Source organism: Panonychus citri, unplaced genomic scaffold (genome assembly GCF_014898815.1).
Source record: "Panonychus citri isolate SS breed McGregor unplaced genomic scaffold, ASM1489881v1 Contig00011, whole genome shotgun sequence".
In the NCBI taxonomy this organism is placed as follows: domain Eukaryota; kingdom Metazoa; phylum Arthropoda; class Arachnida; order Trombidiformes; family Tetranychidae; genus Panonychus; species Panonychus citri.
The window spans coordinates 1,783,382-1,808,840 of NW_026515416.1; the positions used below are offsets into that span (position 1 = coordinate 1,783,382).

Consider the following 25,459-nt stretch of genomic DNA (forward strand, 5'->3'; position numbering starts at 1 on the left):
GTCAGTTTGATATAATTAAGGTCCAGTTAATAAACTGACCTGGAATAGTTTAAGACAATTGATTAAATTGCTCATTGTTACAATTTTAAATTGTCTATTCACAAGAAAAGTGTTAACAATTAACTAGAGAGAGAGAGAAATGTTTTCAATGATTCTTGATTAGTAGATTATAAGATAATTTAGCTTGTTAATTGTTGAGGTAATTAGTTGATGATGGTGATGGTGATGATTGTGTTAGCAAATTTGATGGAAATTGTTAAATTAAATCAATTTTAATTTGCTCACCATTTTCATCTTCTTGTCCAGTTTATGAGTTATCACCATCACTTTGGTCATCACAGTGGTCATCATCATCATCATGTTAATCAACTCAATCTCATTTTTTGTCATCTTTCGTCTTCTTATCATCTTTTTCTGTTCTATTATCATCCTCATCTCATGAGAATGAGTATTCTCAGTTCTCATAATTAGTTTGATTCACGAGAAAATAATTTCAACTTGTTGATGATGAAAAAGCAACATTATTATTAAAACAACTGAGATTTATCATCGCAATTACTATCAGATTAACAGTAATATTTTCCTCATTTAATTATCATAATAATCATTAAATTGTGTGTTTGTTGATTGTTGTTGTAAGAGGACAGAGAGATTTGATGAAATGATTAACAGCACAATTAGCAAAATGATAGACTTTTTCAACATTACAATTACAATTTAATACTATGTACAATCTGATTAATCAACTAATTCTGTTTTTCTTCAAACAAACTTTTTCATCTTTTCTTAATCATCTTCATATTATTACGGTTTTATTGTGATCATCTTTATCATCATTAAGGTAAAACATTGTGATGATGGTGAATTAATCACTTACAATTAAGGGTGTCTTCATCCTACAATCAGTTAACTGTATTTGACTCCCAAATATGTAGCTGATGATGATGATGACAACGATGACGTCGATAATGATTACGATGATTATTGTGATCGTGTTAATAGTTGAGATGAATATTTAAGTAAATTGTAATTCATTGAGTGAGTGAGAGAGAGAGAGAGAGAGAGAGAGAGAGAGAGAGAGAGAGAGAGAGAGAGAGCTACACCCATATGAGTTAATGGATTAAAGTTAATTGTCATTTGGAAATTTTAACCAAAAAAAGAAAATTAAACAAAAATAATAATCGGAATCCGTTTATTGTTTATATTTTGTATTAAAAACTTTTAAGATGATTAACCGGTAGATCACAATTTAATCCCTTTTCTCAGGTCATCAACAACAATCAAGGAAAACAATTTGTTGATGACCAGTCTAAAAACAAGTAACAACCAGACAATCAAGTTAACAAGTACAATCAAGATGATTAAATGTTGATTGTTATTGTTAAAAGTCAAATATACTAAATAAGCAACAGATTAGGTTTAATTTTAAGGTTAAAAGGGTCACAATTAAGAGATGATTGTATAACAATCAACCTAGAATTTTGATCAACTGGTCATCAGAACTCTTTAAATAGCATTCAACCTTCAAATTCTGTTACTATTTTGACCTCGAAAATGACCGGAAATGTTGGTCATTTTGCTTTTTTTCAATTAAGATATTAATCTGTTCTGTCCAAGTGATTTGTGGTTAAAAGACCTGACTGATTAATTAAAAAATTGCTGATGGAAATGATTAACAACGAGAGGATTAACAGGAAGAGTTAATTTCAGTAGGATAGTTAAGATTAATCTTGATTAACTGTTGAGATTGAATCTGTTTTTTTTAATCAAGGTTGAAATAAAAGGTAATTGATATTTGGTTTAAAGTAAATTGTTTAAATAATTTGGTTAGTTAACTTGCTTGATTATTAGTTATTAAATTTACAATAATAAAATGATGAACAAGTAAAAAGTTGAACAATTTAAATACTAATTATGTTGATTGTGATCATGTTGATGTATTCATATCATTACAACTTCCCACTTACATGGTGAATGTTAATTGTAATCAATTTAAATGTTTCCTAATGGTAATCGATTAAAATGAATTATCCTATTTACTATTAATAGTTGATTATGATTATTATGATTTGTGATCATGATTATCTATCAACAATTTCCCAATATCATTATATAATTTAGTGGTTTGATTTGCTGATGATAGGTAAACAATATATGATTTTTGTTTATTATATTAACTCACGATGTTTAACTAAATTAAAATTAAGCTTGTTTATCATCATCATCATCATCATCATCGTTATTATTGAATCGACAGTTAAATTGTTGATTTGTAAAATCCTTTCTATTGATTAAGGAGGATTTTCATCACAATTATCATTATAATCATCCCAAGGTTAATCTCTATCTAAATACTTGTACAATTATCTTAACAGTTGATTAACTATTATGATTATGATGTTAGATTTAAGTGATGAGGGATAATTATTAATAATATAGTTACATAATCAGTGAGCAAATTAAGGTAATACATTATTAAAAGGTAAGCCACAAAGAGTTGATTAAAGGAATCATTAAAACAAATACCAATTAATCAGTGAATCAATTCAGAAAGATGAGTCTGAATTATTTCATCATCAGTAAAATAATCATCATATTGGTTAACCATAAGCGGGTTGATGATGATGATGATGATGGAGAGATGACAATCTAACCCTTCATCTTTCATCTGCTTCCTCTCTCTCACCTTAATTATGAAACCGTAGCAATGACAATTTACTGATTGTGTGTCTAGTGGACGGTAACAATTGTTTTCCAATTGTGTGAATGGAATTTAATTCCGATAAATATCATCATCATGTTGTAGGTGGTAAAAAGATATTGTCCTTTTTTCATGTCAAAGGTGATCATTGGGAAGAGATAATCAATATAATCAACAATTTATCCGATGATTCTGATGATGAAATTTAATCAATTGAATCGTTGAACTTTCTGTCTGTCTGCCTGTCAGATTTGTCTCATGTAATAATAATACCCATGGTTCACTTGATTACAGAATTTGAGATTGATTGGAATTGAAATTATAACAGAAATGAACTTACATAAATCAGTTGTTTCTGATATCTAATTTTGAGATTCCATAGAAGCGCTGATTCATTTAAATCTCTGTTAATGGGAAGAAAAAAAAGAAAGAAAATTTATAATTAAATTAATGATGATAATAATTATTTCGTTGTAGTAGTAATTATGGATGATTACAATTAACTAGAGACCTGAAGACATTTAACTAACAAAGAAGAGGTTGCATTCAATTGCTTTTGATTTTTAATTCAATATCAACAACAACCAATCAACAGCATCTTTTGCAAGATCTTCCTCATCATTATCATCATCAAAAACCGGCAACATTGTATAACCATCAACTAGGAAGGGTCTAATCTACCTGAGGGCTAATATGAGAGTCAAAAGATGCTGATGATAGAAGAGAGAGAGAGAGAGAGAGAGAGAGAGAATGATGATAAGGAAGAGGGTTCAGGTTCTAAAATCACTATGATCGGTTTCTGATTTTTCCTCTTCATCTCCATCTCCTTTTCCATCATCAAGCTCGGCCTTCTTCATCTCTCTCTCTCTCTTTCTTTCTTCATATTAGATTCCATGATGAAGATGAGGGGTTGGAAGATGAAGGTTATATCCGGTCATTTCCGATTTCGTCAAATTATTCAAATAACAACATTTTTTTGATGACATCGATGATTATGCTTGATGATAGTTAATGATTTTGTCTGAATTGCTTGATAATTTGAATATCTTTCTTAATTGAATTGCTATTGAAATGATTGCATTGAAAGTCAATAAGCTGATTAATTGATTGAGGAATTTGTTGATATTACAACCACTACTATGAGAGATTATAAATGTCTTAAGAATCATTATTAATTGTTAGTTATCGATTAGTTAATTGATTGGTTATTATACTTACACTAATTCCACCATATCTTCAAATCCATTTTCTCCTAGATTATGTCGTCGTTGAATTTGATTAAGATTATCGATGATGAATATTTGAGGCTTTAAATTGGAATGGAAAGAGAAAGAAAATGATTCTAATTAGTATTGGTGTAATTCAAATTTCTTCTAATTGTTGTGATTATTGTTCTAATTGTTCATCTTAAAAAGCCTAACGTGAATAATAGCGGTATTGGTTACAGACAATTGATCATGATTGTAACTACAATTGAGTAATAAAAGTTGACGGCTCAAACAGAATCCTTATTAAGTGAGGTGATCAACTATGTTAACTGATTATTTGAGTTTAGATGAAAATTATTGCAACAATTAGCACCATTATCATAATCATTTATTGTTAAATAAAAGTAACAATAAATCAAGAAATAAGATGATGTGATATTTGGTGATATCTAATATCTTGATGATGATATATGATTGTCAATAAGATTACAGTTCAAGGATGAAACTAATTGTGATCAACAAATTTATATATCTAACTGACTGTTGATTCCTGATTGAGATGATAATAATTATTGTTGATTAATTTGATTGAACGATCAGATGAAATAAGAAGAATTTTTTTTTCTTGATTGAGATGAGATGATAAATGATTACCTCGCCATCGAGAACTGTTTCAACGGTAACGACCTGAGCTGCGGCCGAGTAATCAACAACTACTCCAGGTAAAAGGTATCCAATGTCGGGATCAAACCAGACAAGATCATCTTTTGAATAGCAGATTAAATCTTGAGCCATTTTGGATTAATTTGAATTTTAAATCACTTGAAACAAAAGGTTACACTAAGGAGAGACTAGTAAATGGCGATGGATTGATGATGAATCACAGAGAAAGAGAAACAAAAGGTCCAGTGTATTGTTTCAACTATTGATTACAATTAATTGATTCCTTGTGATGCGAAATAAAATCATGATGTGTGTTGGGTGAACGATACAAAAGACAAATAAACAACATGAGCAGACAAAAACAATGTATTTTTTGTTGATCACAATGAAAACACCAAACACCAAACACTTTAAACACAATACATAAAATGAAACAATAATAATACTTGAGGTTAAGGTTGTTGTTGATATTGGGTAATGTGCTGTTGTTGTTGTTGTTGTTGTTGCAATGAAAGTTTTACCGGAGAAAGTCAACCATTTATTGTAACACGGTTCGTTTAGTAGCTATTTCTTGGTGTTGTATTCACGATATTTGTTCACCCAAGATTAACTAATCCATGGTTTGGGTTATCTGTTTCAATAATGTCCAGGTTGACAGGGTACATGATGCTGAGAGAGAGAGAGGAGGGAGAGGAAAGATATATATTTTGTATAGAGATTTTTGGATAAAGAGAGAAGGTCAACTTTTATTTGACGTTGCAGGCAAGTTATGAAGATGATGATGGAAGAAAAAACTTGAACGGAGAGAGAGAGAGAGAGAGATGAAAAGGTAAGAAAGGTAAGAGAGAGAGAGAGAGGCAGGTTGAAGAAAGGGAGAGAGAGACAAGTTATTCCAGATGATGAAAATGATGATGGCGATGCTGATGATGAGGATGGTTGTTGGTACAAACAGGTCCAAAGTGAGACCGGTAGAAGATGCTAAATATTAAGATGATGAGAATGGAGAATGATGAAGAAGAGGTAAACAGAAAAATTAGAAAAGAGCTTTTTTTTGATACCAAATAGAAGATTAAAGATGAACACAAATTCTAAAGAGAAATTTATAAACAACACCAACGGATAAAAGAATTTAAATGGTCCGATTGATTAAATTGTTACACTTGATTAATGAAGATCGCAGGTAAGACATGAGGCACAATTAACGATTATTAATTATTGAGAATCAATTAACATCAATCATGTGAAGAGAAATGCGAACACAAAACATTAAAAGAAAAACGGAGAAAAAGGAAAAGCAAAAAAGTTGAACGTGTTTATGTTAACCGATGGAAGAGAAAAACGTTCAGGTTACATAATGGAAATTGTTTGTTTTCCAATGTTGATTATTGTCGGAAATTTGGGTGACAATTAGGGAAACTCTTCAATTAGAAAAATATTTTCTATTAAATAACAATAAGAGATTAACAATAAAAGAAAAGAAATAAACAAAAAGTGTAACTCAACAATGGAAAGTTAAAAGAGAGACACAAGTTAAGGTAGACAGAGAAAAGACCGAAGATAAAGTGAAGAGAAAGAAAGAGAAACTGGTTTTCTTTTCTCTCTTACCTTTTTTCTCTTTCTTTTTCAGTCTTAATCTTTTTCTATTCTTAATCATCTCTCTCCCTCTTAATTGTGATATTAATTATTTCATGTTAAACAATAACAATTAACCGAATAACTTTCACGTTCTTCATCATCTCTTTAATCTCTGTTTATATTAATCACATTGAACGTTTTCGTTTATCGGTTAATTGTTTTGTCTAACGTTTCAATTAACTAATTGTAACCAACTAACTTTGTGATTTTGTTGTTTTGCTTTAATTTAGTTAGCTGGTTAATTAATTCAGGACCACTGATTATTGTCCATCGTTTGAATATATTGATTGTTATGATTTTCTTTAATCATTGTTGGTGTTTAAAGTTTGTTTTGATTTGTTGGTAAATCTATTGGTTTCCATTTAAGGTAAATTTGATTAGATTTGGTCCAATTGTTAATCACTAATTAGTGGAATTAATCAAACTAAACGGAAGTGTAAATAAAATTTATTCATTTTGTCTTCATAAGGAAACACCTTAATTAATTCACTTCTCTAGACAAGTTGATTGATTAACTGAAACTAATGGATTAGTTTAGATTCCATAGGTTATTTAATTGGTGATTCAGTTCGAGTAGTTAGTCAACTTTGATTGTAAATTTTTGTCGATTTATTAGTTTAGAGTTGAATTGATTAGTTTTATTATTTTTCTTTCGCATTTTACTACATGGGAGAAATTAGTCAATTTAGAACTAATTATCTTATCCGATTCGATTTGTTATTTTGATCATTAGAACGGAGATTTCATGGTAAACGATAAGTATTCTGGCCTCATGATCGAAAGGTACAATTTTAAATGGATTATATTCTTTTCTTGTAACCATCTCTTTGGAATAAATTGTTTGACTTGAGGGGAATTCGATTCTGAACAATCATCATGTATCTTTGGAGGATGTTGTAACATCTTAGTGTCATTTTCTTATTGATCGATGGTCCAGTTTCAATTGAAAATGTACCAACTCGAAGCGATTCATTGACGAAAATACTTCATTGATTTAAGAGTATCACCAGTAGTTTGATTAACTCTTCAATTGTTGACCAACGAACGTCTTTCCATTTTTTTCCAAAGTCCACTCGACCAAAGTAAAGGTGTGGCATTCGTTCATTAATAGATTCACAATAGATAAATTAATTAATCGGTGGTTGATTAAGTAAAATTGTTTGGATAAATCTTTTCAATCCATAACAAACATCACTGTTTTCAGGAACAAACCACCAGAGGAATAAAGTTCTGGTCTACCATGGCGATACTTGAGAGAAACTCGATATGAATCGGATATTTTTCTTCATTTCGTAAATTTTATTCCAAATCCATCGGATTGAAAATGTTCAAGTAACTGAATGAATCGCAAGAGAGAGTTTTCTTCACCAATGGACCAAACTTTCTCAGATTGGCTTCAACATTTTCGGGTGTTACAAATATCGACAATTATTTCCAGTCAAAGCGATTATCTAACTCTTGGAATTGCTTCGAGAGGTTTTTGTACAGTTGATCCAACTAATTGAAAATCTTTTTACTGGACATGATTATAGAGTCGATTATCTAATAAATGACAGTTAATTCTCATCACCTGAGCGGAAAAAAAGATGAACAATTTGAAAAAGAAATATAAACAATAGTAAACACTAATCAAGAAAGAAACTTAAATGATTGATTTGAAATTTGAAAAATTCAAATATTCACGAAATTTTCAGCAAACACTTCATAGAAATCAATTAATCAACAATAAATTATTGTCAATAATCACCTAATCCATATTCAAAGTAATCAATTCAAATCATTGATTCCTAATTGAAAACCAATAAGAAATTTTTGAAAACAAAGTTGTTGTCGCTTTGTTGTCATGGTTACAGCGGTAAATTCAATTTCCCAATTAAATTGATTGTGAACACAATTAAATTATAAAATTGGAGAATATTTCTTATTATTTCAATTAAATTACACAATTAACAAGTAGCCACAATGATATGTTGATATGTTGATGAACAATTGTTAGATTTTAGTTATACTCCATGAAGAAAAGAAAACGGAAATGTTAATAAAACTAATGAATGAAAATTGAGTTAATTGTAATTGATTGCGAAAATCGCATGACTTCAATTAACCACGACATTCTATTGTAAATTAACCTTGATTTACTTTTATTATTCCATAAAAATTAACTCAACGATTACATGGAAATAACAATAACTTAATTCCTCGAGAGAAAAGTAAGAAAAAAATCTTCATTTCTTTTGAATCTCTCGAGTCGATGAGTTTGTTTATATTTCTTCACATTTGATTTACTCTCGACTTCGACTGATGGCAATTTATTAATTTCTTTCTCTTATTAGATTTCTAATTATGATCAAATTTCGATCATCTTAACAACCAATTCAACAAACTTAAATTCTGATAATCAGTTGATTATTTGAAAAATCAAATCGATACAACAAAACAATAAAAACAACAGAATGAAAATTTTTACTTCCAAAGTCCAATGGATTATTTATAATCAGTTAATTACCATCACACTAATTGTTTCAATTTCTCCAATTGTGACCAGTCAGCTAATCAATGGTAAGTAAATAATTAAATCATAATTTGCAACAATCTAAAACCAGACAATTTAAATGTAATAATATTTTTACTTCTTTTCCCTCTAATGTAATACATTTGCTTTTCCAATCCCTGTTGACATTTGTTTACAATTTAAATTTCCACCTTTAATTGTGGATTAACTGATCATCTAGACAGAGTGATTAAAGATGTAGCTCAACGTGTAAAGAAATTACTAGATGGTAATCTTGACGAAAAGGGAGTTCTCAATGTGAACAAATGGTTCAATGACAATCTAGAAGATCCAATTTACATTTCGACAATTAATATCTCCGAATCGGGAACTTTGACCTCATATAAGGGGACATTTCGTAAAATGGAATTGACCGGATTAAAATCATTCTTTATTGAGACAATTGAATTAAATGTTGGCTCTCTTGATTTCAATGTGACCGCTCGAATACCCAATCTACTGTTAACTGGACAGTACAAATTAAAGGGTAAAATTGCCGTTCTTCCGGTTTCCGGTAATGGCTCATTTTATATGAACTTTACCGATGTATTGGTGACCTGTGTCACCGGTTTTACCATTGAAAGTGGTACAATTAAAGCGTCAACGGTTAAATTGGACACAATTCCAGGGGAAATTGATTTACAGTTCGAGGGTCTTTACGGCGGTGGTGCGGCCTCAGCGTTTTCCAACACGATACTTAACGTCCTAAGTCACAGTTTATTTGATGGAATCAAATCAAATACCTTACCCTCAATGGAGAGACAAATGAAGGAGAAAATTAATTCCAAAATAAAGATAATCAATATCAGCCGATTATCACCTACATCCGATTCTCTGGTCGATGGTTGGATCAGTAGAGTTCAAACAATGATTAAAGATAAAGATTACGATCCTTATCCATTGGTCAATGAGACTAAATCATTTTCGATTAATCTACTTGGATCTAAGATTAGTGGTCAATTGGCTAATGGGACAATTTATGGTTTATCAACTTTAGTCCGAACTGGACCAATTAAAGTGATCTATGTTAATGATACTCTTTTACTTGAAATCACCATGGGATTAACTGGATTAACGGCAACCTTTGACTGGTCTCTATCCATTGGGTCATTGGAACATCGATCTGGTTCATTAACATTCAATGTAACTAATTTATCGACATTCACCCGATTAGTTCAACCGCTGGTTAAAGGTTCTTCTTTGGAATTGAACGATTTTTCGATAGTCGAGTTTGGACATATCTGGTTAGATGTTGATGGACTGGGAACATCTGATTATATCCTCGAGATTATCAGTAATTTAGCTCTGAATAGTTTCAAGAAATCTTTAGGTGATATTCTTGCCCCTCCGATTAAAACTTCAATGAAATCAACTTTATCTCAACAATCAATTACTTTCCTCAGCTGATCAACCATTGGTAATCAAGGTAAAGAAAACTAATGCTACTGGTTTTGAATTTCATGTTTCATTCATGTGAATGTTTCAGAGATTCATGAATTCAATAAATCATTTTTATAGAAATGATTCTGTAATTCTCGTACGTCTAATTAATAAATCTGAGTTTAATTTTTTGATTAATCAATCGATTCTCTCATTAGCATCAACTTCGATCACTTCTTTTTGAATTTCTTAGAGAAAAACATGAAAAAGGAAAAAGATTTACATGTAAGTCTTATGGAGATTTTCAAGTCGAAAATTTTTTAGACTTGAAAACTTTTAGAAAAACCAATCAATCGGCAAAATTATTGATTGTTGATCACTTTTTCTAATTATTTCGACAATTGAGATTTCAGATTACCGATGTTTACATTGAACCTTACCGAAATTCGTTATAACAACATTTCGGCTGTAAACTTATTAGCCAACGAAGTGAATTCGAGTGGCCACTCGTCGTCATGTGATCTCGACCCTTTTGACTTTGATTCAATTATAATCTCTTACTTTTGGCAAATTTAAATTAGTTTCGATAGAAATTAGATTATTAATTATTTATTTTCATAGAAAGAATTCGAAACTTGCAAATTATTAATAGTTTCAATATAATACATGAAATCAGCTCGAGTAAATTAAGTAATATTCAGGCCGATTGAGCGAATCACGTTAATTAAAGTGCTTGTGAAATTTTCGTTAAATAAATTGTGGTCTGATTAGAATCATTTACCTGTGAAAATAATTTCGCTTTTGTCAGCAAAACATTTGGAAGCCTCTTTGATTGTATTATATAATTTGATTCTCAGTAAATCAAAAATCAATTGATTCAGTTGATTTATCGTTGGGTGGTGTTTGTAAAAGACAAACAGTTGAGGTACTTTTTAGTTAATCAAGAATTAGTTGATTACTTTCAGCTAAAAAGATTGAGATTTGCAAGGAAAAAAGTCTTCGCCCAATAAAGTTTTAATTGTTGATAAACAATTAAAATAGTTCAAGAAAATGAACAATTTATAAATTGACTCATTCTATTAATGGAAACTGTCAAAGACAATAAATCGCAACGTTTTAAAATTTAATTGTTAATCATTTTGATTTATTGGTTGTAATCGGATTTGTTGCATTAATTTTCTTCGCATATGACTAGATGGATATAAACGGTGGTAGAAAAAAATTACAATCAATTTAGAAGAGAAAATAATTGTAATAAATAATTTAGTTTTTGGATCATTTATAAGAGATTAAGGATCGACTTGGAAGGGATTAGTAACACCGACATAGGGATTTAGTCTTTGCAAAAGATTCTTAGAGACACCAAAATGTCTAATCCGATAGATTCCAGGTTCACAATTGGCTGGAATATCCCATGTGATTATCGTTTCACTTTCGCCCAAAATTCTGCTCGTTCTGATCCAAAAGAATCTAATCAATTGAAAATAGTAAAATGGTGAGTTAAATTGTCAATCAATCGGTTAATCTAAATACTCACTTAGTTTCCCAATTACCATCGGTAGCAATTACATTCCATTCCTGTTTAGCTGAATCTAATTTTTCAACAGTTAGAAATGTTTTCTCTGTTTGTAAATCGTTACGAGGATTCGCCGCGACAAACGAAACTGTAACAACGGATCCCCGTTTGTACCTCGATTCTGGCTGAACCAAAACATCACCGAAATTTTTACCTCGACCAGCGGAGTCCATAACTACTCCAGGTTTGAAGGAGATTTGTTTACCCAATAGATTGGGTGGGGAAGGTCCATTTTCGACATCCTTCTTAGCGGCTAAATGGCCTGTTAACATACGCAACTCTTGTTGGTAAGCAGCCAAAGTGTGCGGACCGAAAATGGTTGATGCAGCTTCGTACCGTTGCTTTTGATACTCCTCGAAAGTTGTCACATAAGATGAATACGCGTTTGCAAGACCAGCGATAGTTACGATCACATTTGATCCTGGTTTGATTCTTTCGTACTCTTTTTTAACAGTCTCACGAACTCGTCTACCCGCCATAGTAGTAAACTCACCCGGTAGACCAACAATTATCAACTGTCCAATTTTCAACAATTGTACTGGTAGTATTGAGGGTTGCCATGGATAAGGGAACATCATCTCTCCGGTGTCAAGTAGAATCGGTTTGGGGTAATGACAGTTGATCATCGATGGACTTGGTCGTTTGATGAAATCCCGAACAAAATTCCAGAAAGGTGTTGATTGGGTGGCTCCTTGATGGAAATTAAAAGCTCCAGGTCCGTCTGTTGTTCCAGCGGCGAAACTGTAGCCCATAGCGGGTGGACAGGTTCTCACAGTTGAATTGTCAGAAAGAACGACCAACACATTGGACATATCGACATATTGTTGAATAAACTCTACTGGTCCATTAATTGTGGTCTTGGCATTGTCCCAAAGGTCTTTTGCTTTAGTACATTGTCGTTCACCGATTATCTTAGTCGATTCAAACATATCTCGTCCTGGTCCAGAGGCGATACAAACACCCTTTTCGGCTGGAGGAGTTGGCGCTTTATTAGGATCATTAACCAAAGTATCGTTGTTAATATTACGTTCAAATGTTTCCGAATCACGAGGTCGACGTCGATGTAAATTTCCAAGAATCTCATTTGAATCATTATCGGTATCATATCGTCTTCGAGCTTGTCTTCTTATAGTTCGCACGTTGTCAAATCGTTTTACGGTTTGAATTGACGAGCCGGTTCTCATATTTGATCTTCTATGTAAAATAAAAATACGAATTAAATCTAAATTCAGATTGTAACAATTTAAAAGATTTACCTCTCTGAACTTTCATTACAAGTACTTGTCTCAATGTCACATGGAATACCAGAGTTGGTACATTTGGGTCCTTTTATATTCGGTGAGACATCACCTTGATTGGAATTAGCGAAAGCGGCAACGAATGGACCTTCTCCAGGTAACGAATTCTGGTTCATTAATTTCTCGAAACAATATTCAGCATAACCTTTATTATCCCCACTGATTAAACGATTAGTATTGTTCATACTAGTTGGATGAACTGCAAACCAATTTAACAGGCCAATCGGTTCATTAGAATTGGAAACAAATTTCAATATTTGCATTTGTTTATCCGTATCATGTTTGTACCTATTCAATCAAAATGGTAATTAAGATCATAAGTAAACTCGACTTGATTGTAACCATTTTTTGTATCAATAAGAAAATCGGTTAATCAAATATTATATTGTAACCACTTTTTCTTATCTTAGATATTTGGATTAAGTAAATTTGGATAATAAATTAACGTACTTTCGTCTCTCATCGATTGATTGTTCATATACGAAGCTGGACTCCGATTTATATTAGATTCCAATAATTCACCTTCGTTGTAAAAGATTTTACCAGGTTGAATGTTATGATGAGCTCTATCAACACTCTGAAGGGAATATGAAAAAAAACTCAATAAGATTGAAACTGTACTCAGAATTTTCAGAAACCAATTTACCCTGACGATTCCTGAAACGATTGCGTTGAAGTTTTGCCAAATGAAACCCTGAGAGGAGATAATGTAAAGTACATATTGAAGAAAACCCCCTGGGCCAGAGTGTGTATGAGTCGCACCAATTAAAGTGTTTTTCCTCGAATAGATTCCTGGATATTTGTCTTCTATTTGTTTGATAACCTAAATTGGTACCAAAAAAAAGGAAGAAGGATATGAAAAGAAAGAAAAAGCTTCATTAGTTTTCATCTTTTTCAAGGTCAACCATCAACATCTCTTAATGTATTATCAACCATGACAGAAGGAGAAACGGATGATAAACACCAAATAGTTGATGGTCAAGGAAAACAATCACCAAACCTCATTGTGAACCGCTTGCGAAACCATCGCCAAATCGGTGTTCACATAACAAACACGAGACCCTTGTGTGTCGACAATGATAAAAGCCCGAGCATATAAACGGAAATGAATACCAGCCGTGTCTTGGCCACTTTTAGCATATCCCATCTAAAGACAAAAGGTCAGTTAGAGATCGGCACCAAAATAAAAACAAAAGAAAACACTTCCAATGGGATTCACAGTAAAAGCCTTTTTCTTACTCACCATGTTGATCTCAGCTGCTGGTCCGGTTATGTCACCGATACCAACACCTATTTTATAGTCACTGTCAGTTGTTGATTGGATGACCAATGGAATAGTGGTCAGAATGATAAGGACACTGAGTGTCCATTTTTTCTGAATCATTGCCACCAATTAATCAGAGAGAAGGAGAAACAACAAAACAACAAAAGAGAAAAAGAAAACTCCAAGATTTGTTGAAAGGAAGAACGATACTTGAGATTGGAAGAGAGAATAGAAAATAAATAATCAATTCTGGAAATAAGAAGAAGATGAATTGTTAATGGTTGAAGATGGAATAGTGATGATAAACTGGATTAACAGAAAGTTAAGTATCGATTGAATCAACAAATTCCAGTTTGATTAACGTTCTCCTCCTTTTTCTGTTGTTAACCAATTCAACTATTGGTGATTATGTTGTTCCCCTTGACACTTTGCATCTTTTTGTTTATCATCAATTTTGATTAATTATTTACCAGGAAACACGCGAACAATCAACAGATTATATAACATTGACATTGATATGGAAAAGAGATTGAGAATTAAATCATTTAATCAAAATAGACAATCACAATCAAAAGAGATGTTGACAAATGAGGGAAACAAAATTGAGCCAAAAATCCAATCAAGTGAAGGGAACAACTATTGATTTAGAAAAGAAAACAAAAGAAAAAAATTAATTTTCTCCAATTTATTAATCATTTTTTCCCTATTTGATTAGATTGTCGATTAATGGAATTGATTCATAATTAACATGGTCTATTTTCCAACAATTTAAATGAAATAGTAAAGGGGAACATTAATTTTGTTCATTTTCTGATTTCAGTTAATTGTTTCGAGTGTTTTTCTAATACCAATCAATCAATCAATCATTTTAATCATTCACAATTTATATTAACATTTGTTGTTATTTTTAATAAGAAGTGTCAATGTTTAAGGCTGAATGCACTTAATTGTTTAAATGCAATTTAGTTACAATTTGTATACACAGATTATTAAGATAACCTAATGTTGATTAATTAGTTTTCTGTAAAAAGAAACAATTTAAATTGTTAAGATAATTAGTGTTTGTTTCTCATTAATTTTGATAGATTAACAAAAAGTCAACAGTAAACCAAAAATGATAATAAATAAAACTAATTTACTTTGTTATCCATCTCATAATAAATTGTATCTCCTTTTGTTTCACCATGATAATCAAATTTGGAAGATGATGATTAGTTAATCAGTAATGTTTCTTGTTTGGTTTAGTGTTGAGCAATATAACAGGTTAGTCAAAATTAAAACATTAAACAGGTAATATAATAATGATGATTATGGAAATGTAAATAATATTAAACTTGATTGGTTGTGTGTTGATGGTAAAGTTGATTAAATCTCGTTGGCTTTTCAGGATTGTTGTTCCAGACTAATTTAAACAGGTAAACAATTAGATGAATATAAATTTAACATTATCATTGATGTTTCATTGACCGTCTACATCTCATGATAAGTGAATGAGACTGATTGTTGTATTGGGAATGATTAAACTTTCACCAAACATGTTTTTAACTTTGACCAACAATTAAGACCATTGGAATGATAATTCAAGTTAAATCAGGACATTGATACTGATTTTGATCAGATACAGTTAATTGTCTCTCCTCGTTGATAAAATATAATAATGGAATTAGTAGACCAGAGATGATGAGAGAGAGAGAGAGAGACAAATAGATAGAGAAATAGGGAAAAGATAATTAAATCTAATCACTTTGAGTGATTACGATTCATTCAGAGAGATATACTCTTAGTTTTCACCAGAATTTCATATGAGTTTCTTTATACAAAAGTTCAAAAATAAAAATAAAATATCGGAATTTACAATAAAGGTTAATAGATATAAATTCTGGGTTCACTTTGGAGATTTGATCAATTAGATTTGCATGATTAATATCTCTCTCTATATATATATTGATCGACTGTATCTTTAATTATCCTTTGTTTAAGTCATTTTCTCCTCTGATTGATTGTGTTCTAAGATGATTATGATGATAGTTCCAGCAGAGAATCTGTTGCGATTTATCTCCTTGTTGGTCAAAATTGGTTATCGACACTTTCTGATCATTGGTTGATTGATTAACAGGATTATTAGATTTTCACCAGATAAATCTGTACACACAGTGAAATTCAGTCATCATGTAAGGCATTATACTGATTCCGTTTTGTCTTATTCTTAGTCTTGCTCGACATGTTACTTGATTAGCTGTAACATTATCCAGAATGGGAGTTTGTGAATTATTCTTAATTGTTACTTCAACACATTTCGATCCATAAGATAGTGTAACAATTAAAAGAGTTGATCTATCACCAGTAGCTGTAAATACATTGTCATAATTGTCAATAAAATTTTCATCACATCTTTCCAATTTATGTGGATCAGGACCAGTTAGATCAAACATTTGTGGGTTAATTGAATTTAAAACTGGCACTTGGTCAGATTCAATATCAGCTGATATAGTTTTCACATGAAGTAAATGTCCATCAAGATTATCCGAGTCAGGATTCTGTTTATAAGATAAACGAAACAGTTAATCAGTTAGTGAACATAATTTACTAATCATTTTTGTCTGCAAAAGAAACAAAAATTGTAACAAAGAAATGTATCATTTTGCCAACTCAAACAATCAACTCATTGGCCGATATTCGTTAGTTGTGTTAACCAGTGGTCACTATTTCAATTGTAACATTTAACTGATTGTTTTTACTAAATGATTAACTTACAAGATTAAAGAAAAATGTAGCCACAATATCCATATGCTGTTGGTGACTGCGAAATTTACCAATGGCGATTAGTTCATTTTCAGTTGTCAATTGGTACATTAATGTATTGGCATTGGCATTTAGAAGAAGAGTATCCAAACCAAGAACATGAGGATTCCAATCAATTAAATTATTTCCTCCAAATAATCGGACAATTTCATCTTTATCATTAAGCCTTATATTCCGAACAGCAGCACCAGTGTTAACAATGGAGACTTTGAGACCGTTAATCCGATTGTTAAGAGTAAACCGTCTAATTAGATAACCTGGTTGGAGGATCATATCCTCCTCAATGTTGATTAATTCATTCTCGTGGAGCATCTTCTTCATTTAATTGAAATTCTATAAAAAGAAGAAAAAAAAAAGAAATACAAAAATCGAATTAAAAAGAGAATAGAAAATAGAAAAAAGCATGTAAACAAAACATAAGAATAGAAAATGAAATAAGAGGTCAAATGGTAAGAAGAATAAGTTGAAAGGGAAAGAGAAACAAATTAGAGAAACAATTAAACTGATACATACCTTTAAATGATTCCAAAGTTAACTAGAATAATCTGTGAACTAAATTAACAAAAGAAATTGAGTTAATTGAAACGAAGAAACAGTTTAACAATTGAATCAATTTTCTTGTTTTCCTTTCTCTTGATAACAAGAAACAGAACAAAAAGAAACCGAGATTTCAGCTCACTCTTTCGGTTTAGAAAGAGAAACTATTTCTCTCTCTTTTAATTCTTTCTTTTTCTTTCTCTCAAATTATATTAATTGTTCTTTAAATTGTGATCAGTGAATCTGCGAAAATAATTAATCAATTAATCGACTGTTCAATATGTTTTTCATCGAGAATACAAACAATTGAAGTTCTATTCTCTTGTCATCTTAACTTAGTCTTCGTTGTTAGTTATCCTCTAATACTCTAATCATTTGTGTTGTTTTGTTTTTTCTTGAGAAAATTTTCATTAAATTAAATTATTGTTGACAATTAAGCTGGAAAATTTTCTCAATAACTGTTTTTCAATTCTAATTACGATGTAACTTCCGATTCAATTTGATTAAATTCCTTCGAATGATTTACTTGTAATGAAAAGCAATTTAAATCAAAACAATAGAAGACAAAAAAAAAGTTAAAACAATCGTTAATGTATTGGAAATGAGATTCAAAATTCTTACAATTGTGACAGTTCATTGACAATTAACGATCAACAATTAAGAACTTCATAATCTTAGCGACATCTAATGTTTCGATAAATCAACAACCAATCTAATTTTTAATTCCAAGACGAGCAATCTAAATGAATCCAATAAATCACAGCACCAAATGATTAGAAAATCAAATAAACGAAAAATAAATTCTCTTAAAAGAAGCAAATTGTAAGATGATCCAATTGAAAGAACAGAATAGAAAATAAAAAAAAAATTCTCCAAAGACAAACGTAAACAAAACCCAAAGATCTCCACAAAAAATGAACCAACTAAAAATGAGAATAGAACCTAAAAGGGAAAATCAAAACAAAAGAACAATTAACATTTCTAATTAAATCAAAAAACTCAAAAGACAAAACCATCAACCCAAAAAGACAAATTCAAAATGTCGGGCGTTAACATAATCATAATTAAATCATAAATTATGATTCATAATTACCTAGAGAATGTATGTAATTACCAACAAAGAAAAAAAAATCAAAATGACAACAACAATCAACAGTTTTCGCCAACAAAATACAAAATCAATTGATCACCGCGAGAATGGAATCAATTGTTGAAGAATCAATTGCAAATCAATGGACAAAACAATTAAACTAAAAGACAAACAATTAACTTAATCAAGTGAAAGAAAACAAAATCCGTTGGTTTGCTTGTCCACCGCGAGATGGACCTCTGGTCGACCCGAACCCCGCCCCGACTTTGATTTTGGCGCCATTTTGGTTGGATCATCATCTCAGTCAAGATAATGAATGTTGACTAAATTTACTTAATCATTGATTACGGAAATTGATTCACTTTTTAATTCAATTGTAATTCCAATTTTAATTTAATTTGACTACCGTTGCTTCATTAACTTATTCACAGTGATTTAATATAACAAGAGTAATTATCTATTATCATTTAATTACCAGTTTGTATTTTATATAAATGGTTTTGTGTTGTTTCTAGTTTTTGGTTTTCTTTTTTTTCTCTCTCTCAACTTCTTTTACCTTGTTCTCTTTCTTTTTCTCTTTCTTTTATATTCTCTGTGCTGTTCTCATTTTTCTTCTCTATTTTCTTTTCTCTTTTACTCTTGTATCTTTTATTTTTTTTTTGCCACCATTCAGTCTATGATATTTTGTAAGAGAAACATTTGGTATCATGTCTAAAAGTGAAATTGATAATCTTAAATCTCGCTTTGCTGATGGAGTTTCAAGTAGATTAAGAGGAGGAGGTGAACGACAAACTGGCCGTTACTCTGATATCTATGATTTTGATACACCCAAAGTTAATAGGAAAACTCCTGTAAAACCCAAGTCTGTTTCTGCTTCTGAGAAGAAGAAAGTGGCTCGTAGTCCATTACGAGCAACTTCACCTCGAAGAGCTCTCTCACCGAGAAGGGCAACTTCACCTAAACCTCGTCCAGTTTCACAGAAAAAGAAGGTTGTCTCTACACCAGCAAATAAATCGAAAAGTGACTCTGTGAAAACTTTTAAAACGCCTAAATCTGCCACCAAAAATGTCCCATCAACTTCGACCCCGAAAAGTAACAAAGGGCCACAGCAAGTGAAGAAACGGAAACCCGATGATGAAGATAACGATGAAGATTCAAGCAAAAAAAGAAAGCGGGAAGCTGATCCTGACGCCAAAACTTCCATCAAAAGGCGATCAACTTTAAGAAAGAGAGTTTCTTTTAGAGGAGATGAGTTAGATACTATTCCATCTAAATCATCAAAATCATCTAAATCAGTAAAATCACCTAAAGATGATGAAAAAGTTGACACGTCAGATGCTAGTGGTTCTTGGTGGTTTTGTCATATTATGTGACCAAATTGACAAGATAATATAACATTGACAATGTTTTTTTTAATCGTTTCTCATATATCATCACAAATGCATCATTCATTATCCATCCGCTTTTTACAGTTAATCTTTTGCATTTAACTTCACACCACATTCTTTTTATTATTTAATCAAATTGATTCCCACTTTTAAGAGTCAGTTTACTCTTGACCAGTTTAATTTCCATTCTTTTCTTTATCGCTATCCCTTGGATTTATTTAACTTTCCTCTGTGTGTGTCAAAATAAGGCTGAAACAAGTACAAAACTCACGAAAAAAAAACTCATCTCACTTTAAATTATCGAATCCCCAATTCATAATTAACCCATAGCAATCTATTTTTAGCAAAGAAACAAAAATCTAGACAAAAGACAATCGATAAAGAATCTAATTAACTTTGTAAATTCATCGCCAATATTATGTTAACTATTAGATTCATCAACTTATTGACAAGTTTCCTCCATCATCACCCAGGACAAGATTACATGGCCATTCATTTCCAGTTTTCAAGGGCAAAGTTCATGTTAATGATGTTGGAAACTCTTTAAATTATGTTCACAACCAGTTACAATTAGGAGCCAAGTATCAACCCTACACACCTAATGGATCAAGTGGCAATGACCTTTAATAACATTAATTTAGATGTAATTTCATCTAAACTTTTTGTATTCACTGTATTCAACTTTGGATAATCCTGTTGTTGCCTCTTACTCTCTCTCTCTCTCTTTCTATCTAGTTAATCAAAAGTTAAAGCTCAGTTTTAAGCAGTTAATTTTGAGGGTTATTCTGATACATAATTAATATGATCTCTTTTCTCTCATTTTAAAAAATCAACTAAATGTAATCAAAATTTAATTTCTTTTCTTAATCATCAGTTGTTTGATGATAACCAGCATTAGAAAAACAAATTGTAACCTTCAACGTACAAGATTTGTCAGCCATACACATTAAAAGCAAATTATTATAAACAAAAATCAATTGTTAGCAAAAAGAGCAAAACTTTTTGTTTTTAATTGTCAAGTTATCATTTGAATTTTCTGATAAATTAACTTGTCCAAAATTCAAACAATTCAATTTAATTTTCATCATTTATTGGGAACAACAATTTAATTTCTTCCATTATTTCTGATAAACTTAAATCTTTCTTAATAGTTTCAACTTTATCGTTATCAAGTCGATGATTTTGTCGATAATAAGAAAATTCAAATAACGGGATTTCTTGTTGGGCTTTTTTACCGACAATTATATTGACAGGTATTCCTAAACATTTTGAGACAACTTGCCGATAGCCAATGGTCAATTCTGATCTATCATCGATGACCACATCAGCATTTGTATATTTGGCTAATTGTTGAGCTAAATCTTCAGCCAATTGGTTAACATTTGATTCTTTGCTGTTCATCTGCAATTAAAGATAAAGAAGAAGATACAAATCAAAATATTAATTGTACATGTTAATTGAATAATTTGATTGTCATTAAATTACCTTTGGTGGTATAACAGTTACATGGAAAGGTGCAATTTGTTTAGGCCACTTTAATTGTCGAGGTGTCGATAAAATTTCCGCACAAGAGGCCAAAATGCGAGTTACTCCTAAACCATAACTTCCCATTTGTAGTAAACTAGTTTAATCGGTTAGATAAACAATTAAGTTTATTATTAAAAGTCAACGAGAGTTTAATAAGTTTTATCTTTTACCTGTAATTGTTTGTCTTTGACCGATAAAAACATCTAAATGGTTGAGTGTATCTCGTTGCTAAATAAAAGGCATGACCCACTTCTATTGATTGTTTAGCTTGTAAATCACAATTACAAGAATCACAATATTTACTTTGATTAGATTGTTGTTTCTCAATATATTCCTCACTAAATCCTTGATTACAATTTGAACAAAGGTGAATTGTATCTTCACCAATGTCCGATATTAGATGGTATTCATGTGAATGATTCCCTCCAATCGCACCAGGATCAGCTTGAACTACACAAATTAAATCAAAAATATTAAATCATTTCGACAATCATACTGATTAATTACCTTTGATAACATTAATTTCCAATCGATCGAAAATATTTTGATAACTTTGACAAACTCGATTATAAGAGTTTTGAGAATCAGCTTCAGTTGCATCGAAACTGTAAAGATCTTTGATAGAAGGAAAATATTATAGTTGAACGTTAATTGTGACAATTTAGGATAATTGAGATTTGGAATTACCTTTCATCATGAATTCTTTGCCCCTGAGTAGGCCACTTCGAGGTCGAGCTTCGTCTCTGTATTTTGATGCGATTTGATATAAGTAAATGGGAAGTTGTTTCTCAAATATTTTCTCCTTCGAAAGCCAATAACAAAACATTTCTTCGTGAGTCTAACAGACAAAGTGAACAATTAAATAAATGGTTAATTATCCAACTAATCGACTTGGTTAAATTGTTCAACTCACTGGGGTCAAGAAAAGGTCTTGGCCATGGCGATCTTTAAATATGAACACATCTTGTTGATGGTCAGGTAGTTTTCCTGTAAACAATCAAATGGTTTCAAAACTATCATAATGTTTACAATATTACGATATTTCCGTTGCAATTTACTAATTACCTGAGATTTTTAGGAGACCAGAATGACCTAAAGTTGGTAGAATCATCTTTTCGCATCCGATTGCTTCCATTTCTTGGTCAATAATTGAGATTAATTTGGTTAATGATCGAGTTGCCAAAGGTAAAAGATAATGTAAACCAGAAAGATTTGATGCAACAAAACTACGTTCTTTTAATAACTGAATAGAAATGAAAGTGATTAGTTAACGACAATTAGAAGGAGATATGAGAATAATCAAATTAAAATACTCACCGAGAAACTTTTAGAAATTGAATTATCAAAATTTGTCTTGTCCAACAATAACACACGACTCATACGATGAGGTTTCTTTGAATTAATTGAAGAAGATAAATGTAATAATCTTCTCAGCTCATTGTTACTCTTGTTAATTAATTTCATTTTAAAATTAGATGATTAACAATTGGAAAAATTAAAAGGAATCAAATAAAAAGTGAAAAGATTTCAGTTAACCGGTTCAAGTGAAAACAGTAAACAGAATCAGCTGTTTACGTTAACTGTTAACGCGCTTCATTTGATTGTTGGGTAACAATTAGTTGGGGCAATTTGATTAATTTACCCTTTGCCTTTAATTTAACAATTTGATAGTTTAAGTTTGTGAATATACAATTTTCCAGATATTTGCTAAGCAAACTGATGAATGGTAGCGATAGAAAAGGATGAAAGGTTGACAAATGTCAAGAAAAATAGTCTGAGCGATATGAGCCTGATCGTCCTTTTGAAATTTAGCCTTGGCTCGAAAAGCACCCGATGTCCAAAGAACGAGATTTAAAGCTATAAGTAGGGTGATTATCTGTCGCCCAGGTTTGTGTTGACTTAGATAATTAGTATCACAGATTTTTGATGAAGCAAAGTAAATAAATATCGCTTGTAATAGAGGTTGAATTACACCGAGAATCTCAACTGTGTGATCGATTGGTCCAAGTTCAACGGAATAAACATCTAAATTTCTGATATAACCTCGAATACAGAAAGCAATTAAAGGGAAAAAAAGTAACATCATGTCAGTTGATCCAACACAATTTTCAGTTGATTTTCCAAGACCAGATAATTGAATAGAGGCAATTAACAGAGAGAGTAAAGATGAGGTCAAGTAAAGTAAATCTTCCCAAATAATGAAAATTGAGATCGAAGCAAATAGATTAGGATTACCAACGGCAGAAAAATAGTAAACCAATGATATTAGTGAACCAATGGCACAAAATAGTCCAGCAAATAATCCGCGGCCACTTTTATGAAATCCGATCGATTCAGTTAATTCATCGATTTCATCATTTATCTCATGAGCTTCAGTTATTGTCCAATAATCAGAAGCTCGAGTTTCCCTGTAATGACCAATGTGCTGCCAAATGATTAGCCATTGGATAGCAAGAAGAAAATTGAATTCAATGGTGAAAGGGTCAATATAAGGTAAGACTTTGGCAAAGTTAATATTGTAAATGTTTTCAGTGGGACAATTTTGGTAAAACTTGTCTCTATGATGGAACAAGGGTGACAATTTGTGAGAAATTGGTCCTAATTCTGACTGGTCATCTTGAGGAAAAAAATCCGCCTCAACCGCGATCGTCGTGAACCATTTGAGTAATGCAACGGCAATTAAGACCATACAACCAAAACTGGCAACATTTTTATGCCTATTGACGATTATGTTGGAATGATTTTGGATGAAAATTAATTGAACCAAAGAACTGATCAAATCAACAATACTTGAAACTAAACGAAGCCCATCAAAACAATTAGATCCATGAGAGCAATAGTAAACCTCTTGAGTTAACAAAGTTGTGGTTGAAATCAAATGAATGGCACAAAAAACTGTTGATAAAGTAAAAAAAAACGGTTAAATCAGTTAGGTGATTAGTTTTAAAATCGTAATCAAATTAAACTTACTTGTCAAACCAACTTTAAGGTAAAAACAATATGAATGTGGAGCCTTGAGGTAAGTATAATAAGTCCATTCTTTGTGTGTCACATCCGATGGATTATCCAAAGAGTGATTAAGTCTATCTGCAATTAGATATAAATCTGTCCATATAAATAGGAGCCAAAATATGCCAACAGTAGACAAAGAAACTCTAATAAGAAGAAAGGAAGAAAACAAATGACAATTAGGAAACAATTTAAATTGTTGTGAATAAAATAAACTTACATGAAAACGTTATGGTAAATGTCATTTTGAGCAGTCCATGATTGTAATTTAATCCCAAAACTGACCAAGATGACCATACAAACCAAAACAACGTATTTACCTTGAGTACATGGTTGAACCTCATCTTCATTTGGGTAACTAGGCATTGGAATCACTTTAACCAGTTAATAGAAACACTAATCATTGGGTCAATGTTGACAAATTGAACTAATTAATTATCCTTCTAATTGAAAGGATAATTTTACCTTTTTTTTCAAAAATATTGAAGGTGAACACTGTTAAGTTGTCCAATTCAATAGATTCAATTGTTCTCTTTGGACACAAATCAATTCAATCACAATCAAAGAAAAACAGATTAAGATCAATTTCTTAAATGAAGGACAACCTTTAACTCCATTAATTAAACGAAAAGATCGATCATCGATTCCAAACGAAATTCCATAAAATGATTACATAAAGTTCCAACCAAGAGCAATCTCTTAATAAACAATTGAAAATCTCTTTTAAAACACAATTAATTTCCTTAAACAATTAAATTAAAATGACAATAAATTTAATCGATCATTTGTCAATCATTAATTGTGATTAGAAAAAAATTCTTTTCTTGGGT

At 31.1% G+C, this 25,459-nt stretch overlaps 6 protein-coding genes across 7 annotated transcripts in view; 1 reads left to right on the forward strand and 5 right to left on the reverse strand.

Annotated features, from left to right (window-relative positions):
* LOC128391190 (unconventional myosin-XV-like) overlaps positions 1-6,090 on the reverse strand; it is a 28,673-nt gene extending 22,583 nt beyond the window's left edge. The window contains 3 exon segments of the mRNA XM_053351041.1: positions 3,042-3,105; positions 3,920-4,008; positions 4,564-6,090. Coding sequence (XP_053207016.1) covers positions 3,042-3,105; positions 3,920-4,008; positions 4,564-4,704 — 294 coding nt within the window. The 5' untranslated portion in view covers positions 4,705-6,090.
* A 2,322-nt stretch (positions 6,091-8,412) lies between these two features.
* LOC128391330 (uncharacterized) lies at positions 8,413-10,330 on the forward strand. The gene is made up of 2 exons (XM_053351194.1): positions 8,413-8,766; positions 8,940-10,330. The coding sequence occupies exons 1-2, from the start codon at positions 8,661-8,663 to the stop codon at positions 10,163-10,165; spliced, it is 1,332 nt and encodes a 443-aa protein (XP_053207169.1). The 5' UTR covers positions 8,413-8,660; the 3' UTR covers positions 10,166-10,330.
* A 930-nt stretch (positions 10,331-11,260) lies between these two features.
* On the reverse strand, positions 11,261-14,877 carry LOC128391227 (putative neutral ceramidase C). The gene is given in 8 exon segments (XM_053351081.1): positions 11,261-11,608; positions 11,676-12,908; positions 12,971-13,300; positions 13,463-13,478; positions 13,481-13,589; positions 13,659-13,835; positions 14,013-14,159; positions 14,256-14,877. Coding segments are annotated over 8 exon segments (2,334 nt in total). The 5' UTR covers positions 14,397-14,877; the 3' UTR covers positions 11,261-11,427.
* Positions 14,878-15,794: 917 nt separating this feature from the next.
* On the reverse strand, positions 15,795-18,850 carry LOC128391450 (uncharacterized). 2 transcript variants are annotated; one of them, XM_053351345.1, is made up of 5 exons: positions 18,709-18,847; positions 18,237-18,557; positions 17,592-17,630; positions 17,031-17,411; positions 15,795-16,813 (listed from the first exon to the last, which is right to left on the reverse strand). In XM_053351345.1, exons 4-5 carry the CDS (start codon positions 17,397-17,399, stop codon positions 16,406-16,408), a joined length of 777 nt encoding a protein of 258 aa, XP_053207320.1. In that variant the 5' UTR covers positions 17,400-17,411; positions 17,592-17,630; positions 18,237-18,557; positions 18,709-18,847; the 3' UTR covers positions 15,795-16,405. The 2 variants fall into 2 exon arrangements, with proteins under 2 accessions (XP_053207320.1, XP_053207326.1); XM_053351351.1 differs by lacking the exon at positions 18,237-18,557 and having other exon boundaries at positions 18,709-18,850.
* Positions 18,851-21,070: 2,220 nt separating this feature from the next.
* Positions 21,071-23,222, reverse strand: LOC128391308 (probable proline--tRNA ligase, mitochondrial). The gene is made up of 8 exons (XM_053351170.1): positions 22,938-23,222; positions 22,686-22,863; positions 22,534-22,607; positions 22,308-22,458; positions 22,128-22,235; positions 21,791-22,070; positions 21,579-21,714; positions 21,071-21,494 (listed from the first exon to the last, which is right to left on the reverse strand). Exons 1-8 carry the CDS (start codon positions 23,082-23,084, stop codon positions 21,168-21,170), a joined length of 1,401 nt encoding a protein of 466 aa, XP_053207145.1. The 5' UTR covers positions 23,085-23,222; the 3' UTR covers positions 21,071-21,167.
* On the reverse strand, positions 23,217-25,437 carry LOC128391247 (proton channel OtopLc-like). Its single transcript, XM_053351101.1, has 3 exons — positions 24,850-25,437; positions 24,591-24,775; positions 23,217-24,515 (listed from the first exon to the last, which is right to left on the reverse strand). Exons 1-3 carry the CDS (start codon positions 24,993-24,995, stop codon positions 23,293-23,295), a joined length of 1,554 nt encoding a protein of 517 aa, XP_053207076.1. The 5' UTR covers positions 24,996-25,437; the 3' UTR covers positions 23,217-23,292.
* Between the last annotated feature and the right edge of the window lie 22 nt (positions 25,438-25,459).

What these genes read in the sequence shown, in the direction of transcription:
- LOC128391450 (XM_053351351.1), bottom strand. Translation starts at nt 17,399, where the DNA reads ATGAAGAAGATGCTCCACGAGAATGAATTAATCAACATTGAGGAGGAT. An exon ending in CTACATTTTTCTTTAATCTT is followed by an intron (nt 16,814 to 17,030) that starts GTAAGTTAATCA and finishes TCTTATAAACAG; the next exon opens with AATCCTGACTCGGATAATCT.
- LOC128391247 (XM_053351101.1), bottom strand. Translation starts at nt 24,995, where the DNA reads ATGCCTAGTTACCCAAATGAAGATGAGGTTCAACCATGTACTCAAGGT. An exon ending in ATTTACCATAACGTTTTCAT is followed by an intron (nt 24,776 to 24,849) that starts GTAAGTTTATTT and finishes TCTTCTTATTAG; the next exon opens with AGTTTCTTTGTCTACTGTTG. An exon ending in CCTTAAAGTTGGTTTGACAA is followed by an intron (nt 24,516 to 24,590) that starts GTAAGTTTAATT and finishes CTTTATCAACAG; the next exon opens with TTTTTTGTGCCATTCATTTG.
- LOC128391330 (XM_053351194.1), top strand. Translation starts at nt 8,661, where the DNA reads ATGAAAATTTTTACTTCCAAAGTCCAATGGATTATTTATAATCAGTTA. An exon ending in GACCAGTCAGCTAATCAATG is followed by an intron (nt 8,767 to 8,939) that starts GTAAGTAAATAA and finishes CTGATCATCTAG; the next exon opens with ACAGAGTGATTAAAGATGTA.
- LOC128391308 (XM_053351170.1), bottom strand. Translation starts at nt 23,084, where the DNA reads ATGAAATTAATTAACAAGAGTAACAATGAGCTGAGAAGATTATTACAT. An exon ending in TCAAAGACAAACAATTACAG is followed by an intron (nt 21,715 to 21,790) that starts GTAAAAGATAAA and finishes CGATTAAACTAG; the next exon opens with TTTACTACAAATGGGAAGTT. An exon ending in TAACTGTTATACCACCAAAG is followed by an intron (nt 21,495 to 21,578) that starts GTAATTTAATGA and finishes CTTTAATTGCAG; the next exon opens with ATGAACAGCAAAGAATCAAA.